This window comes from Microcebus murinus, chromosome 2, assembly GCF_040939455.1.
Source record: "Microcebus murinus isolate Inina chromosome 2, M.murinus_Inina_mat1.0, whole genome shotgun sequence".
Lineage (NCBI taxonomy): Eukaryota > Metazoa > Chordata > Mammalia > Primates > Cheirogaleidae > Microcebus > Microcebus murinus.
The window spans coordinates 123,747,409-123,764,950 of NC_134105.1; the positions used below are offsets into that span (position 1 = coordinate 123,747,409).

Sequence of the window (17,542 nt, forward strand, 5' to 3'; positions counted from 1 at the left end):
TGGCACTACCAACAGAATGAGCTACAGATTCAATCCAATCCCTATCACAATCCCAGCTGATTTATAGACATTTACAAACCTATTCTAAATTTTATATGGATTTGTAAGAGGCCCAGAATATCCAAAACAATCTTGGGGAAAAAGAGAACAGAGGACTTAGACTTCCCAATATCGCAACTGAATACAAAGCAATAGTAATCAAGACAGGGTGATACTGGCTCAGGGACCTATCAGTGGAATAGAATTGAGACTGGAGAAGTAAAACCAAGTTAAGTTCAACTAATTTTTGATAAGGTCACTAAGACCATTCAATGGGGGAAAGAATAATTTTATCAAGAAATGGTGTTGGGACAACTTGATAGGGACAAGCAAAAAAAATGAAGTTAGACCCTTATACCATGTAGAAAATTAACTAAAAATGGATTGAAAACCTAAACCATAATAGGTAAAACTATAAAGTGTTAATGTATAGATAAATCTTCATGACCTTGGATTGGCAAAGGATTTCAAGAAGTGACACCAAAAGGATGAGCAACAAAAGAAAAAATAGATAATTTGAACTTAATATTTAAAATATGTGTGTCTCAAGATACCATCGAGAAAGTGAAAGGTTTTCCTCACCAGGTGGGGGAAAATATTTGTAAATCAAATATTTAATTTGGGACTTTTATCCCATATTAGAATATTATAGAACTCTTTTATCCCATATTAGAACATAAAGAATGCCTACATCTCAATAAAAAAAGACAAACCAATTTAAAATGAGCAAAGGATTTGAATAGATATTTAAGGAATATACACAAATGGCCAATAAGCACACAATAAAAGGTTCAACATAATTAGTCATCAGGGAAATCCAAATGAAAACTACAATGAGATATCACATAATACCATTATGATGGTTATAATTAAAAAGTCAGATGATAACAAGTATTCTGTCTATGAATATAGAGAAATTTTCTATATTGCTTCTACTTTGCTAATATAAAATGATATAGCTGCTTCAAAAGACTGCCTGACAGTTCCTCAAACAATTAAATATAGAATTACCATATGACTCAGTAATTTCACTCAAAAATATATATCCAAGAGAGATAAAAGCATATGTTCACATAAAAATTTGCACATGAATGTTTATAACAGCATTATTCGTAAGTGCCAAAAGTGGAAACAACCCAAATGTTCATCAGCTGATGAATGTGTAAACAAAATGTAGTCTATCTGTACAATGGAATAATATTCAACCCTAAAAAGAATGAAGTTCTAATATGTTCTACAACATGGATGAATCTGGAATATATTATGCTAAGTGAAAGGCCACATATTATATGATTCCATTCACATGAAATATCCAGAATAGGGAAATAATGGAAATAAGAAGTACATTAGTGGTTTCTTAGGGCTGAGAGGGATGAGTGGATGGTGGGTGATAGGTAAAGGGATGATGAAATTTCTTTTTAAGGTTTTCAAAATGTTTTAAAATCAACAGAGGTGATGATTGCATATATCTGTGAATATAATACAAACAATTGAATTATATATTTTACATGGGTAAATTAAATATTATGTGATTTTTATCTCCATAAAGCTGTTACTAAAAGATATCTTTCTAAGCAGACTAAGTTTTGATACCACAAATGGTGTTTGTTTTGTTAACGATTGTATTTAGTGTTTGAAGTATAGAGCATAGCCACAAACAACCTTAACAGTTTGAATTACTGAAAAATATTCTTCTGTTTTAGACTTGGTGGTCTTATAAATTACCAGAAGTGTGAGGTTTGTTTTGCCCTTATTATAGATATAAATTTTGTTCTTTTAAAAATATATTTGATAATAGTGTTAGCAAATTGGGAGATCCATGAAAGCCTGATATCTTTATCTTGTGTGTATGTTTTTAGTTTTATTTTTCTCTACAATCTTGACTTTTGTTAACAAATGTAGAGTTCTCATTCAGTCTTCTGCTCTCATTTAGACTTTGCTCTAAATCAAATTTATGTCAAACTATGACATGAAAAACATTATTTACCAGGTAGAAATTTAAGCCTGACTATGAAAGATGATATAATAATAAACCAGAGAAAGATGTATCTTATTCTTTAGAAAATGGATTTAAAGGGAGGTTGCCTTTTATTTTTAGTTTTAGGGAAGAGACAAGCATAATGCTAGATTTTATGATTCTTTTTCTTATTCTTAATTAAGGTGATTAGAATGATATCTCAACATATTTACTTTAAATTCATATTAGGTTTAACAATATTGACCTTTACTAGGGGCCTTTAAAATCACTTAGGTCAATGATTCATATAAGATTTTTAAAAAAGTCTTCCAAAGGGCCAGGCACAGTGGCATACACTTGTAATCCCAGCACTTTGGGAGTCCAAGGCAGAAGGATCATTTGAGGCAGGAGTTCAAAACCAGCCTGGGCAACATAGTGAGACTCTGTCTCTGCAAAAAGTAAAAAAATTAGTTGGACGTGGTGGTGCACACCTGTATTCCCAGCTATTAAGGAGGCTGAGGTGGCAGGATTGTTTGAGTCCAGGAGTTCATGGTTACAGTGAGCTATGATCAGGTCACTGCACTCTAGCCTGGGTGACAGGAGACCCTATCTCTTAAAAAAAAAAAAAAACTTTTTCCAAAGAAGAAAAAACAAGTTAGCTTACAGATAAAATATTTCACATTATTTTATTTCCCTGAGTCAAACTCTATCTATATCCTAATTAACTAACTTCACTAAAAATATTGAGAATATTTTATAAAAGACTTTCTGGATTAACTGATGTGACTGATTCCCCCAAATTTCTCCATTCCTTCTGTGCGACCCACTCACTGCTACTTGCTGTGCGCTGAACACTGGGGCTGGAAGGACGGCTCTCCAACATGCCTACTCCCTTCCTCATTCCTCAGTAAAGTTGTGAGCTTATCAAAAGTCAGTGAGGGTTGTTCCCAGACCTGACAATTTGTTGTTGTTGTTGTAATTACATTGATTTTCAGTGTTTTATAAATTGATGAAATATGAGTGCTAAATCAAAATTATCTTTCATTGTCTTATAATCTTGGCATTTTAACTGTCTGTCTGACCTTGAGGTACCGTAAGGAGAGAAGGCAGAGGCTCAGCTCCCTGCTGCTGCCATCACCATCGAGCAGCTCCGTGGAACTCTCTGTGGTCTCTGAATTCTCTGTTTTCCTTGTCAGTTTCCAGTCTGCATTTTAAGAAATACTTGCTTAAAATATTTATCTCCTAAATAGAAAAATATGAACTCTGAAACTGTCCAAAACATCAGTGGCACATGATACTAATGTAAAATATATTCCACAAATAAATTTGATGTGAATATAATATAAATAGTTAGACCTTCCTCTGGGAAGATACCAGAAAATGAGTTTAGCTATAGACCTTTTATAACAAGTTAACCCTATATACTATTCTCTGTCAGAAACTATTATAAAGACCTATAAACTTGTTTGACCTTTAACAATAATATAGTTAATCATAATTACCTCACACATTGCCTTTGTTTTGTGTTGTAGTAGTTACTCCAGGTAGAATAAACAACTTTACATACTGAATTCATATGATTTCAAGGCAAATAGTAAGTAAAGAAAAATAGCTTTTCCAGAAAAGGCACATGAGAAAAAAGTCATTTCTTTGTGTTATTAAAAGAATTCTCCATAACACATCCATACACAGAAGAACATAAATGTAAGGATTAATTATAAGTATTTATGTGCTTGCATTTTTAAAAAAGTGTATATTATGAAGTTTCATAAAGGACTCCAGCCTGGCCTTTTGAGTGTCTCCTCTATTAGGGCTATGTAAATTCTTAATCCTTTTTTGTTGTTGTCTTTATGTCAAAAATATAAAAATGAATAATTGAATGATTGTGGAATGTTTCCAAGTGTATTATTTGAAAGAATTATTAGGAACAAAATCAGTGTCTTTTCTCTGCTGGAAACAGTGACTAAAGAGAGAAAGTGGGCAGGCCCCTGGTATTGTTAGGAAGGCTGGGCTTTAGATTATGCAGGATATTTAAAGTTCCTAGTATCCTTGGAAACATAAACTGTTTGTGATACCAACTGGGGCTTGTGTTTCAATGACATCATACAATTTACAGATCGACACAATGAATCTCTTGTTTGTGGATCTAGAGAGGAATTCAGATAGTTTTGGAAAATCACCTGAATACCCATAGGAATTGAGGCTTAATTCATTCTCATTCTCATTCTCATTCTCATTCTCATTCTCATTCTCATTCTCATTCTCATTCTCATTCTCATTCTCATTCTCATTCTCATTCTCATTCTCATTCTCATTCTCTCTCTCTCTCTCTCTCTCTCTCTCTCTCTCTCTCTCTCTCTCTGTTCTTTTGGGCTTTAATTTTAAGAGGGAATGACAACCTTTCTATTCATTCCTTCATCTTTTGAGTTTGGATTGAACTTTCTTTAAAAAGCAAAAAATATCACCCACCAGAATTCTCATTGTTTTATATTCTGGTGATTGCATTTGAGAAGTATTAATATATACATATGTTGTTCTGATTGATACTTTTAGAGAAATAGATGAGGAGGATTAATTTCTCAAATTTAGCCATCAGCTGTGTAGTGGTAAGAGGCTTATGGGGCTGGGAGTGTTTTAATTATGGATGCATTGAAGTATTTTAATCTTTGTTTTCTTTTTCGTATAGGAGGTTGATATTGATCAACTTAATTTGGAGCTTCCCTTTAACTATTTTCTTTATTTGATAGGACCTAGCTATATATTTTTAAGTGGATAATGTTATTTTTAAATTTTATAATTTAAGTCAAAGTAGTAGATATGTATAGTTACAAAGCCAGTACCATAAGGACTGAAATGAATAAAAGGAGTCACCTTCCCTGCTTCTACCCATTACCTCAGGTGTTTCTGCTCTACAGAAGTATCACTTTAAATTCTTTCAGAGCTTTCTTACACTGTTTACCTTTATATTTTAAATAGCTCATGTTATTTCATATATGCATACATGAAATTAGAGACAGACTTATACAGTTTCAAGCACTCTTCTAATTTTAATCTATTTTAAAAATTCTAAACTCACACGCACAAAACCATGATGTTATTCCCTTTCATAATTGAAAAAATGGAGCCTAAGAAAGGTTAAATTTCTTGCTAGATAAAAGCTTTCCCCCTACTCACACTTCTGACACCAAATATATGGGTTTTTTCCATACCAACAGTCAGTTATCCAGCTGTCTAGACACCAGCTGGGTGTCCTATAATTGTATTCAATTCTGATACTATCTGTGGAGTTAGCACAGACCACAGAGTTTAAGGGCTTAGTCCCACAAGACTGCCCCTATTTCAGATGCTAGTGGCCAAGTCCTGGGCCTCTGGTACTTACAACTACCTTAGCTCCAAATTGGAGGTTCTCACAACCTCCTCCTCAGACTTGATTGCTATAATGGCTCACAGAATTCAGAGAACATTTTGCAGTAATTACGAGTTTGTTATAAAGGATATTATGAAGGATACAAATGAACAGCCAGATGAAGAGGTCAATGGGACAAGGTCTGGAAGCTCCCCAAGGGCAGGAGCTTCTGTCCCTGTGGAGTTTTAGGGTACACCATTTTCCTGGCATGTGGATTGATTCACCAATATGGTAATTCTCTGAACCCCATCGTTTAGGTTTTTTATGGGACTCCATTATGTAGGCATGATTGGTTAAATCATTGGCCGTTGGTGATTGATTCAGTCTCCAGCTCCATCCCCTCCCTGGGATTGGGAGTTGGATATGAAAATTCCAACCTGCTAATCACACAGTTGGTTCCTCTAGCAACCAGCCCCCCATCCTGAAGATATTTAGGGGCCCACCAAGAGTCACCTCATTAGTATAAACTCAGGTATGGTTGAAAGGGGTTTATTATGAATAACAAAAGATGCTTATCCAACTCTTGTTACTCTGGAAATTCTAAGGGTTTTAGAAGTTCTATGCGAAGAACCAGGGATGAAAACCAAATATATATTTCTTATAGTACAGTACTTGCCCAGAATCATGAAGATAGCAAATGCCAGATTTGAATTTGGATATCTGACTATACAGCTAAATTAATGTTTTCATATAAATCAAATTTGACCTTGTTCAAATGGAACTGTATAGTCATGTTTCCCTCCTTTCCAATGCCCAAATAGTATTTTAAAAAAATACTTTTATTGTGTTCCCAGTATGTGTGAAGCACTTTATTAAGTATTTGATGTGCATTATCACATTTGAACTTCACGGAAATCCCAGCAAGAATAGGAACTTTTATCATCCCTATTTTTACATGACAAAAATGAAGTTCATTTAGGTTGTCTAATTTGTCCAATCTTTTTCAAGTAAATTTTTCATTGAAATATGTACACAGAGAAAAGTACACACATCTTATAGCTTGAATGAGGTATTTGTGGAGCTCTTGAAGGAATTCCAGGTAAAGTAAGAGACATTGGACCTAGACAGACTGATCTTGATTTTGGCTTGATTTTATCTGACTGAATGGGACCCAAACTGAATTTATCAGCTTCTCCCTCAATCTGTTCATCTTTCAGAATTCCCAGTCTCAGTAAATGAAATCCCCCATTCACCTCTTGACAAAAATGCAAATCAGTAGTGTCACTCTTCTGTTTAAGATCCTTCAAGAGTTTCCCATTGTTCATAGAATAAAAGTCAACATCATATATCTGGTTTATAGGGCTCTGCATAATTTTGCCCTGTTTCACTGGCCTCCTGTCTCTGTGCTTACTTCCTTGCCCCCTATGCTTCAGCCATAGGGGCCTCCCTTTCAGACTGGTGAAGTAGAACTGCTTTCTTCCTCAATGGCTTTTGGGTCTGTGGTTTCATTTGCTTGAAATGGTAAAACCTACATTTCCCTCCCCACTACCATTCTCCTAGCTGTAGTCATGCCCAAGCCCAAGTCCATTGCTTATTTTAAATGCTCTCACAACATTCCGTACTGCATCTTTATAGCATCTATCAGATTGTTTAAAATTAGTTGTATGTTGATTATACGGTATTTGACCCCACTAAATTTAAGTTCTGTAAGTCCAGTGACCCGGTTTGTGTTGTTCTTTATTATATCCCGTTATATACCCAGGCTTGAGTATGGTGCTTTACATATAGTAAATACATGCTTACTGAATTAAATAAAAACAAGGAGAAGCTTTATTAATATGCTAGAAAAAATCCTAAATTTACACATTAGAATAACTAAATTCTAAGATAACTGTGCTAGTGGGTCACTTTGAAAAAATATTTTATAATTCTGAGTCTCATTTTATTAATCTGTGAATTGAAGAAGTGTGATTTATTGATTTCTAAGGTGTCTTTCAACTCTACATTGCTTCCTAAAAGACTTCCTTCTTTTCTTTCTATGCATTTCTTTCCCTGTTGCCCTTTATTTTTATTTCTTCTCCTACCTGATACTCATTCATCTTTTCATTCTTATATTCACTCTTTTCTCTTTATTCTCTGTAATGTGAATATATCCCTTGATATCTGAATTCTTACTATCTAAATATTTGCTGTAATGACGTGGAAATTTTTGACCTTAATTGCCTATTCAGATTAAAATATTGCTAAAAGAAACCCACATATGTATTCTGGCCAAAAACATAAGTTGCAAATGAATGTAGATGAGAGAATATGTTGTAGACTTATTCCACTATCAGCTGTTTTCCCAATAGGATTGTTTTGTGATTACACATTTAAAGGTTTTGTACATATTTAAAGGTTTTGTAATGTCTTCTAACATAATGGAAAAGACTGTGAAAAGTAAATGAGCCTAGGAGAATAAGAAAAATTCTTACCTCAAAGAAAAAATAGAAATGACAAAGGTTAATGAGAGACAAAACACAAAAAGACAAAAGAAATAAACTTGGCCATACATATGTCCCTATGCATATGATTTATCGATTTCTGAGAAAAATAAAATTATGATAATGGTGTTAGTTTTAGAAAGCCTTGTAGTTTTCTTTTGTTAAGTTTTATTGCATTCATTATACATTTTAACAAATTATTGTTTGCCTTACAGTACATGTTTGTAATGTAGACTGGATTGTAACTTGTATCTAATACTCTATCTGTATTGTATATAAACATACCCACTAACAAATTCATTAAATATTAAATGATTTTGTATTAGTATTTTTACTAGAACTCCTTGATGGATTATATACAGAGATTTAAGAATACTTAATAGTGGCTGGTGCCTGTAGTCCTAACTACTCCAGAGGCTGAGGCAGGAGGATCCCTGGAGGTCAGGAGTTCAACACCAGCCTGGGCAACTTAATGAGACCCTGTCTCTAAAAAACTAAAAAGCTGGGTGTGGTCATGTACCCTGTAGTCCCAGGCTGAGGTAGGAGGATCACTAGAGGCCAGGAGTTCAAGGCTACAGTGAGTTATGATTGAGCTATGCCATTGTACTCCAGCCTGGGCATCAAAGTGAGACAGTCTCTTTAAAAAAAAAAAAAAAAAAAAAAAAAAAAAGAATGCTCAATTATAATTGAAGAGATTAATTGGGAGTTTTCAATGGGCTCGAACTAATTTTTTTTCCATTTAAAATCATAGAATACAGTCTCTTGTTAAGTGAAAATTTGCCATTTATTGTCTTTTCAAGAATGTGTAAGAGAGATGTCTGTTCTGTTTGTGTTAATTTTGTTGAAGAGAAAAAGCTAAATGCTTCCTTTACTACTTTTATGACCTCATGTTGTAGGTGTTTGTTTCCTCCCACTCACTTGAGGTCAGGTATTTTTGGTAAAAAGAAAGGTTTTTCACTTCTAATATAAGTCATCTATGTTATGTCAGGGCAGAATTCATTGAATTGGGTTGTGTGCTTACCAGGGAGTGACTAATAGGATTCTTTAGAGAAGCTTTATTATCTATCGCCTTGATAGTTTTTACTGTAAGCTCAGTGATTTGTGATTCAAATCGATTACAATTCAGAAAAGATGAATATTAAGCTCTGGATTCTATTCCAGTTGATACTATGGAGAGAGGTAGAACTATTAAAGATTTTTAATGCTGCCAGACTCTTGACAATTTTTACTTTTAATGCAGTCTGTCTTCTTCTGCTTTCTTAGGTAGAGAGAGAATGTCGCAGTATTGGCTGTGTAACCAATTGCTGAAAGCTCAGAAACTGATTTCTCAGTAGTGGCAAACTATTCACTTTTTTCCCATTTCCACTAAGAATCACATTCCTTTAAAAGCTCTAATTCTTTCCCCACAGCACCTGCCCCTAAAGGAAAGTGGTGAAAGCTATTCAAAAAGAGGCAAACGTGAAGGAATATATATTAATGTAGGAAGAAGTACTAAATATATCAAAAGGAATGTGCACTAAATGGTGTTTGAGATTCATTCTTAGTATAGTTCATTTTTCTATCAGTAACAAAAAATATAAGACATAAAGAAGATCTTGAGTTTTGATCATTCAATAATATAACACTGTCGTCATATTTTAAGCACCAGACTAGTATTTTCTTACACTTTTCTTAAAATACCTGACTATTTAAGAAAAACTTAAATATAGACTTTTTTCCTTCTAAGGCTTAGTATATAAGTGAATTATTTTGAGTATTTTATATTTTTTACATTTTACATTTTAATTATTGGTAAGAGGTTTAGTATTAACCATAGGTTTAACTAGTCTATTGGGATTGAAGAGCAGGCTGTGAGCATCATTCGTAACATTTCATCCATTTACCTAGTCCATATAGTTGCTTAAGCAGTGCTTGGTCCAGTGTAGGGATTATGGGAGTTGTTGTTGTTGCTGCTGCTGTTTTTTGTTATTGTTTGTTTGTTTGTTTGTTTGTTTGAGGGACAGGGCCTTGCTATGTTGCCCAGCCTGGAATGCAGTGACTTTTCACAGGTGTAGTCATAGCACACTGTAGCCTTGAACTCCTGGGCTCAAGAGCTCCTCCATCTTCAGCTTCACGAGTAGCTGGGAGCACAGGCACATGCCACTAATCCTGGGGGAATTTATTCTAATACCTGTGTAAGAAATGGAAGAAAACCATATGATCTGCTCTGCCTGCATTTCATGACACGTTTTATCAGGGGCAGTGCAAGTAATAGAATCAAACTAAAATGAGCTGTTCTGTGAAGAAAGTCTTACCTTTATCAAACACTGCATTATCTACTATAAATAAGTCATGCTTTCAAGGAACTTATTACTTTGTTACCAGATAACTCACTCTGCCCTGCCATAGAGCAAAGTTAGAGCCTCCATGCTGAGTTGTGGTGCTGCTGAGACTGAGAGGGAAGCAGCAGAGGGGCTCTTTGCACACATTAGACTAAAGGAAATTATTCACTAGAAAGAAATATCACATTATCTCTTTCTGTGCTCCTTCCATTAACAAGGGTTATGGTGAGTGTAGTAGATTTACTCAATAGACACCAATGATCAAGTAGCATGGAAATCAATCCTCTGTAGTTGAGAAGGAAACTAAAATGGTTAGTTAAGGTTAAAAGATAAAATGTAAATTAATCTCAACAAATAACTATGATCTCCAAGTGAATTTATGATAATATAAGGATCAAGCATATTTCTATAAAAGTAAACATTTCTGACCTCATGGCTTTATATCTCAAACATACTGAATCACTTACTACTCAATATCCTTATTACTCATAAAGGTGAGTGTGGCCATATTTAAATCTGTTGGGGCTATCTATTCACATGAACTTTACTATAATTTGATAGCCTAAATGTTCATTGTATGTCAGGACAAAGCAAAGTTCACAGGCAATATGTGTTGAATCTTTATAAGTGTGAGAAAACTTTTGTTGATTGTTCTGGAAACAGGATATTTTCTGACATTTTGACAGAATATGGAGGATGGGAAGATAATGAAAAGGATAAAATAAATAAAATTAAACTTTATTTTAATGACCTGACTGGGTTTGCTTTTCCTTTCTTTACTTTGAGGATGAAAGAGAGTGACTTAGTTGATGGCAGCTATACCAGATCTTAAGCAGACAGCATTAATACATTTATAAAATATTTTGGTCATATATTTCCAATATATTGTGGGCTGCTCTTCAGCAGCATGTCACAGTTATTGGCACGGTTAAGAATCATCTCCACACAACAACTCTAACATTATTTCTTCTACTGTGGCAGAAATTGCCTATAGAAGATAGCCAAGAGTATGCCATATTTTTAAAGCTATATGGCAGGGGCAAGTATTGTATTGTTTATTAGAAAAATAAAGAACTGCCTTTTTAAAATGTAGCTTATTAATTTGCCTATTAATATGATATTAAATATGACCTTCTAAAACTGTTTTGAACATTTTAGTGAAAAGAAAAATAGCCCCTTGTGTATTTAAAGCAATTAATGTTTTTAGCAAACTTAAGTAGCAGTGTTCTGTTTTAATGCATTGACTGCCACACCCGAAAAGAAATTTTTTTTCCTTGGAGCCATGATGTTTTATCAGGAAAATAGAATAAAAACTTCAAAAACAAAACGATCCTTTCTAATTTAATGAAGAATTTATTGAAAAACAAAGTTGATTGACTTCTATTCATCTAGAATTGTTTTTTAGAATTTTTTCAATATTAATTGTAACAATAAGAACATCAATAAGTAAGATTCTTGTGAATCAACTGTACAGTTTTGCCCATGTTTTGTTTCATAAGGCTCAAAACTAGCATGAGTTAAATATAACTCACATGGCAGATAATGTGTTAAAGTGATTTAGATGTTTTTACTTCTATAATAAAGTAGTAATTCTTAATTCTGAGGCTTTATAAAGTAATATTTGTATTTTGACTTTGAGTTCAGAACCAAAACAAGTCTGGTCATTGAAATTTCAGAGTAAGGAAGAATTTGCCATTTGTAAGCCAAGTGAGCTCTGGTGAAGGAATAAAATCATACAGACACCAAAAAATATAGGTCTGCCTTTCCACAACAGTTCAGACTTCTGTCGTTTATACCAATTATTTTTTGGGAATGTGTTTCTCTTTTAATGTATTAAAACCTCCCCCTAAATAGATATATTTCCCAAAACAAGGTTGTTTTCTTTTTCTTTTCTTCAGGCTGGCACCAAGAACAGTTGAAAGGCTCTTCAGACTGAATAAAACATTAGGGTTTGGGTTAACCAGGAAGATTCTCTCTATAGAATGCTTCTATAAAGCTTGCTCTGGAAGGCAGTAAATAGGCTCAGGATTTTACCAATTGCATTTAACTTATAATGTGGGAATTTTTAAAAATATGGTTAGTAAATGATGTGATTCAAAAGCAACTCAGATGAACTTCTAAAGAGCTGTAATATACAAAATAAAAATTCCTGCAACAATTTTTTCTTTGACATTCTCCATATTTTGGCCATAGGTTTGTTATTTTCCTCTCTTTTATCCCTGTTTCTGCTTCCAGTCAGATCCCTTTGTTTACTCTTCTGCTGTAAATTTTTTGAGATATTTTCTTAAGTCTTGAAGAGGCAAGTTGCTTATCCTCTAAGAGAAAATGTGTTCACACTCACACGCACGCACGCACGCACGCACGCATACTTTCCAGCTAATGGAATTTCCATCCCATCCTATCATTTTGGTTCATCTTCTTTGTCAAGTGATATGACAGGCTGTGATACTCCTTTCTACCATTATAAGGAAGGGTTAACAAAAGAGAGGTCTATTGTTATTATTGTTCTCCTTTCCTTTCAAACTAATTACCGAATTTATATTAGCATTTGAAGTGGGGGCCCAAAGTTTAGACTTACTAGTAGATTAAATGACTTAGTGTTCTGAATGCTGTTTTGAGATTATTTGGAAATAATGAATCGCATTGAACCCTTCAAATGAGCTTCTCTTTTAGGTTTTCTTTCTTCCCTTTTTTAAAACCATCTGTGTTAGATTTCCCTGATAAAACTAAAGCTGAATTACAGTTATATAATCTATTTTGTAAGCATTTATCAATTTATATTTGTATTAATTGCTCTTTTATTCTCTCATTTCTTTTATTTTGTCTTGCTTTTTTTTTATTTCAGCATATTATGGGGGTACAAATGTGAAGGTTACATATATTGCCCTTCCCTCCTCTCTCCCCTTGAGTCAAAGCTTCAAGCGTATCCATCCCCCAGATGGTGTGCATCACACTCATTATGTATGTAAATTACCATTTCCATTGTTGCCAACTTAGTTCAGACCCTAATCATCCCTTGACCAGGCCATTACATTAGTCTCCCATCATTGTTAAGACCTCTAATATTTTCACCCTCTTATTTCATCTTAGGAAATAGTATTGCCAGAATTTCTTTGAATCCTTCATTGGCCTTCTATTGTTTAGGCAGTGGCTTTTAACGTATGATCTTGCTCTTTGGAACCTTAGCTCCCAGGACCACCTGATCTGATAATTTAAAGCTATTTTTGTAATAAAACTAAAAGACAAATTATGGTTATTCAGTCTTGGTTATATGGCAGACATTTTATGGAAAAAGAAAGACATAAACCTGTCACTTCAGGGGAAACAACAAACAGTATTTGTTGCTAATGACAACATTGAAGACTACAAGCAAAAATCAGAATTTTGGAAAGCTGACATCTGCCACCTTGAGATTGATAGTTTCCCAGAAGTACTTAAAGTCTCTTCTGATGAGATCAAGACTTTTTTGAAGATTGATGGTGATTTTTTTGATATTATATAATGAAAAGTGTTAATATTTGGAAGATCTGCAAATCTGAGTGAACCACCATTTTCTAAGTGATCAGTGCATGATGTTTATAAACTCATGCATATGGAGTAAAGGATCCACTCAAAGGACAAGGCAGACCATGATTCTTAATGTAACAGAATATAAAAAGTTCATTGTGGTTCCAGATTACTAACTTTTAAAAAGCAACTGTTGGTCAGGTTCTGGTATAGTGTTAAAGAATACTCATAATTATTTGAAAGTACTATTAAAATACTCTTCACTTTTCCAACTATACATCCATGAGCCCAGATTTTCTTTGTATTTGTGAAAAACATAAAGCAATAGATTGATTATAGAAACCATTATAAGAACCCACTTATCTATTCAGCCAGATTTTAAAGAGATTTGCAAAAATGTGAACTAGTGTTATTGTTATAATTTTTTTTTGGAAAATAGTTACATTTCTTTAAAATTATGTTATTTACGTAAACATCCAAAGGTTGTATTGTTTTTACTGTTAAATGAAGACATAATTTTAAGAATTCTCTGTTTTAATTTCTAATATGGCAAATATTGATATAACCCACATAAACAAAAACTTTTAAATCCTTAATAATTTTAAAGAGTCTAAAAGGACCCTGAGTTCAAAAAATTTGAAAACTGTTGATCTACAGAATAATATTCCATTTTGGAGACATGCTTTCCAAAGAGATCTTTTGACTTACCTCTGATTCTTTTTAATGTTTCTGAAATTATTTAATTTTTATAATGAGGCCAGCATTCAGTGTCCTTAGTATCCTAATAGGACTAGGACAGAGAAAATCTAAAATTGTTTCCAATTTTGCTATTAAGATTCCTCGTTGTGATTCTAAGTTAGTTATCTTTTTCTCTAGTGAATTTTAGATACTAAAAATAATTGGAAGTCAGAAATTAGAAGTAAGTCACTAGAGCAAAAAATAAAGATTAATAGAATTGATAAGGTGAAACAGGGCAAATATCTGAGTTTGTCCTGTTAATATAGTCGCGGTATATGAGCCTTGCTTCATGGAAATGAGGACGTAATAGAATGAATACATTAAATCTATAGGTTATTTTAAAATCTTATTTTATTGCTTAAAATGCCTTTGAAACCTTGACCCAGAAATACCAAAAAGGAACAAAAACCAGCACTTATTTTTTTCTTCCTGTTTTCCTTAGTATATATTCTTATAAAATGATCAAAAGTGGGCATTAGGGGGGGAACCCCACAAAGCTATAAAATCTATAGGATGGCTAACCAATATCTCAGTTTAGACAGAATTTTAAAAAATGTAGAAATATTGCTGTCTATTTCATCCTGTGTTTAGCACTAGAGAGGGATAGTTCAGGGTCCCAAAATGCTTTTTGAAACATTGTCTTATTTTCTCAATACCGTGAAGAAAACAGACCAAAGTTCAGGTTAGACAAAGGGAGAGCATTAGACAGTGAGACTAAAGAAAGTTACTCAGGACCACAGAGAGAGGAGAATTTAGGTTTTCTTAAATTTAGTATTGATATCAGGAAACCTGGGTTATGCTATAAATGTGATATCTTATATTCTGACTTTCATGGGCAGGATCTAGTTCTTGCTTTAGTTATAGATCATAAAATTACAGTGGGCAGTTTAGGTAACCCATGACTAACTTATGTAATCAAGTTAGTCATTTGAAAGAAAACTTGTCTAGGCCACAAAACCACCATATTTCTACATAAATTAGGTACATCCCTTTTTGTTGAAAAAGCTTTGTGGTAAAAATCTACCTTGCATTTTTGTCCAGATTGTATAAAGAAAATCAGTGTTGATATAGCTTTTAAGTATAGACAAGAATATCCTATATGTGCACAAAAGTGATAAAAGTCAATTTTTAAAATCTTTTTGTGATAATTTTGAGAAATTTTAAAGTCAAAAGAAAGCTATAGAATAATGTAAGATGGAAGGTGGAGTTGGGGCGGTAACGGGTAGAGTGGTGGCGCTGCAGGTGCAGCAGGTGGTGCTGTGCATAGTGCAGAGGGGACAGACGCAGAAAAATAAGAGGAAGTAAGAAAAACCGGTAAACTTCTAAGAATTAGTAACGTGTCTAGCCAAACCTTAGTAACATCTTTGGCTTTTGCACCTTGAATTATTTTGGGAGGAGATGATAAACTCCCCAAAACATGCAGAACACACGTTTAGATAGAGAGGACAGGAAGTTAAGCCAGGAGAAATAATGAAGATGATATAATACTGGACATGTAAGGGAGTACACGAAGAGAGACCTGTGTGGTCCTACAAAGAGAAGGTGTAAGCACTGACTTGTTGCTTACTTTTTGCAGAACTCTAGCTATAATTATGCAGATTTGGGTAATTATAGTATAAGACATCTAAATCATTTCAATTTACTTGAAGTCAATACCAGTAATACCAGTCATCCTGTGACAAAAGACAAAAAGTCTACAGAAAACAAAGATTATGTAAAACACTTATCTGTCTTATAGTGTTACTTATGATTTGCAACTCTCCTGCCCTCATGGGTGTTTGCTTTCTAATGTCTTCAGTTTGAGTTGCTCCCCTAGCATAATAACTAAATAGCAATAAATAATGCATTTTAAGTAATCTATACAGTATATTCCTGAGAGGAATTAGTCCTCCATTGCTAAAGAACTTTTAACATATATTGAACTGTCGTAAAAGCCTTATTTAATGGATCTAATGTGTACTTATTATTAAGATATGCTCCAGGTTTCACAATAGCCCAAATAAATGAATAGTTCAAATCAAAAAAATTTAAAGTAATAAAGATGTTAGTAATCACTTGGTATTTTATGAGGAAATGAGACATTTGAGAATTGCTGAGACATTTTGCTTTAATATTCGGTACCTCAACCCCAAAGGGAAATGATGGTAGTACATGTAGATCTTTCATTGAGAAAATTGTTTTCTATGTTTTTAAGATCTTTGTGGCCTCTAGTGTTAATATGATGCTATTGTTTAAACATTTCTGGTTTTTTAGGAGGATAAAGCCATTTTGAAGGCATAGTCTGCCAGTAACTTCACTCTTATTTTCAAAGTGTACATGTAACAGCATCTTCCTCCTAAAAATTAGAGGCTATATCTTTTGTTTCTGTGTCTGATTCACCCATACCTCTTTATTGTGAGTGATACTGTTCTAACCCTGAAGCAGCCTCCCATTATTTTAGTGTGTATATACAGTGGTTATTACTGTGTCAAGTTTGTACTAACAGTTCTTCCCAGGGATTTCAGCCCTCTTATCTGTAGATTGTAGGACCATTTTTTTCTTATTCTGTACATAACAGTTTTTATTTTCTTAAGAGGAAGTTTTCAGTTTGCCAGTGAAGATTCATGTTTAGACTCACCCTTTTATTAATTTGATTTTGAAAAATATTACATTTGAAATTGAATGAGTTGTTACTTTTGTTTTTCTCTTTTGTCACACAGATGTGAAAGGGCCACCCACCCACCGTCTATCTTGTGGCCAGTCACCCTACACCGAGACAACAGTATGGGAGCGGAAGTACTGCATCCTCACAGACAGCCAGCTGGTTTTGCTCAACAAGGAGAAGGAGGTGAGTTAGATATTAATGAGGAAAGTTACTTTCCTTTTTTGAGTAAATTCCTGAAATTGCCTAGTTTTTATTTTCATTTTGATAAGTTACATTATAAAAATAGAGCCCTGAAAAGTGATAAACCATAGATAAGTCTAAAGGGTTGTTAATGTCATAAAGACATTTATACTATTGCTATGAAGGAGTGACTTTCACAAGGTGGGGTGGATTTTTATTAATGAACAAAGAAATATTCCATTAAGGTGGAGGGATTTGGCATGAAAAGAGGTAGATTGTATAGATCTGGCTCTGAAAATGGTCTAAGAGGCTATGGGAAATGATACT

The 17,542-nt window shown here is 33.7% G+C and overlaps 1 protein-coding gene across 8 annotated transcripts in view; it reads left to right on the top strand.

The window, feature by feature from the left end:
* The window catches only part of RASAL2 (RAS protein activator like 2), a 372,653-nt gene that overhangs the window by 162,909 nt on the left and 192,202 nt on the right, over positions 1-17,542 (top strand). For all 8 annotated transcript variants that reach the window (XM_076000403.1, XM_012778772.3, XM_076000404.1 and 5 more), the window contains exon 2: positions 17,091-17,218. In XM_076000403.1, coding sequence (XP_075856518.1) covers positions 17,091-17,218 — 128 coding nt within the window. The remainder of the gene's footprint in view (positions 1-17,090; positions 17,219-17,542) is intronic.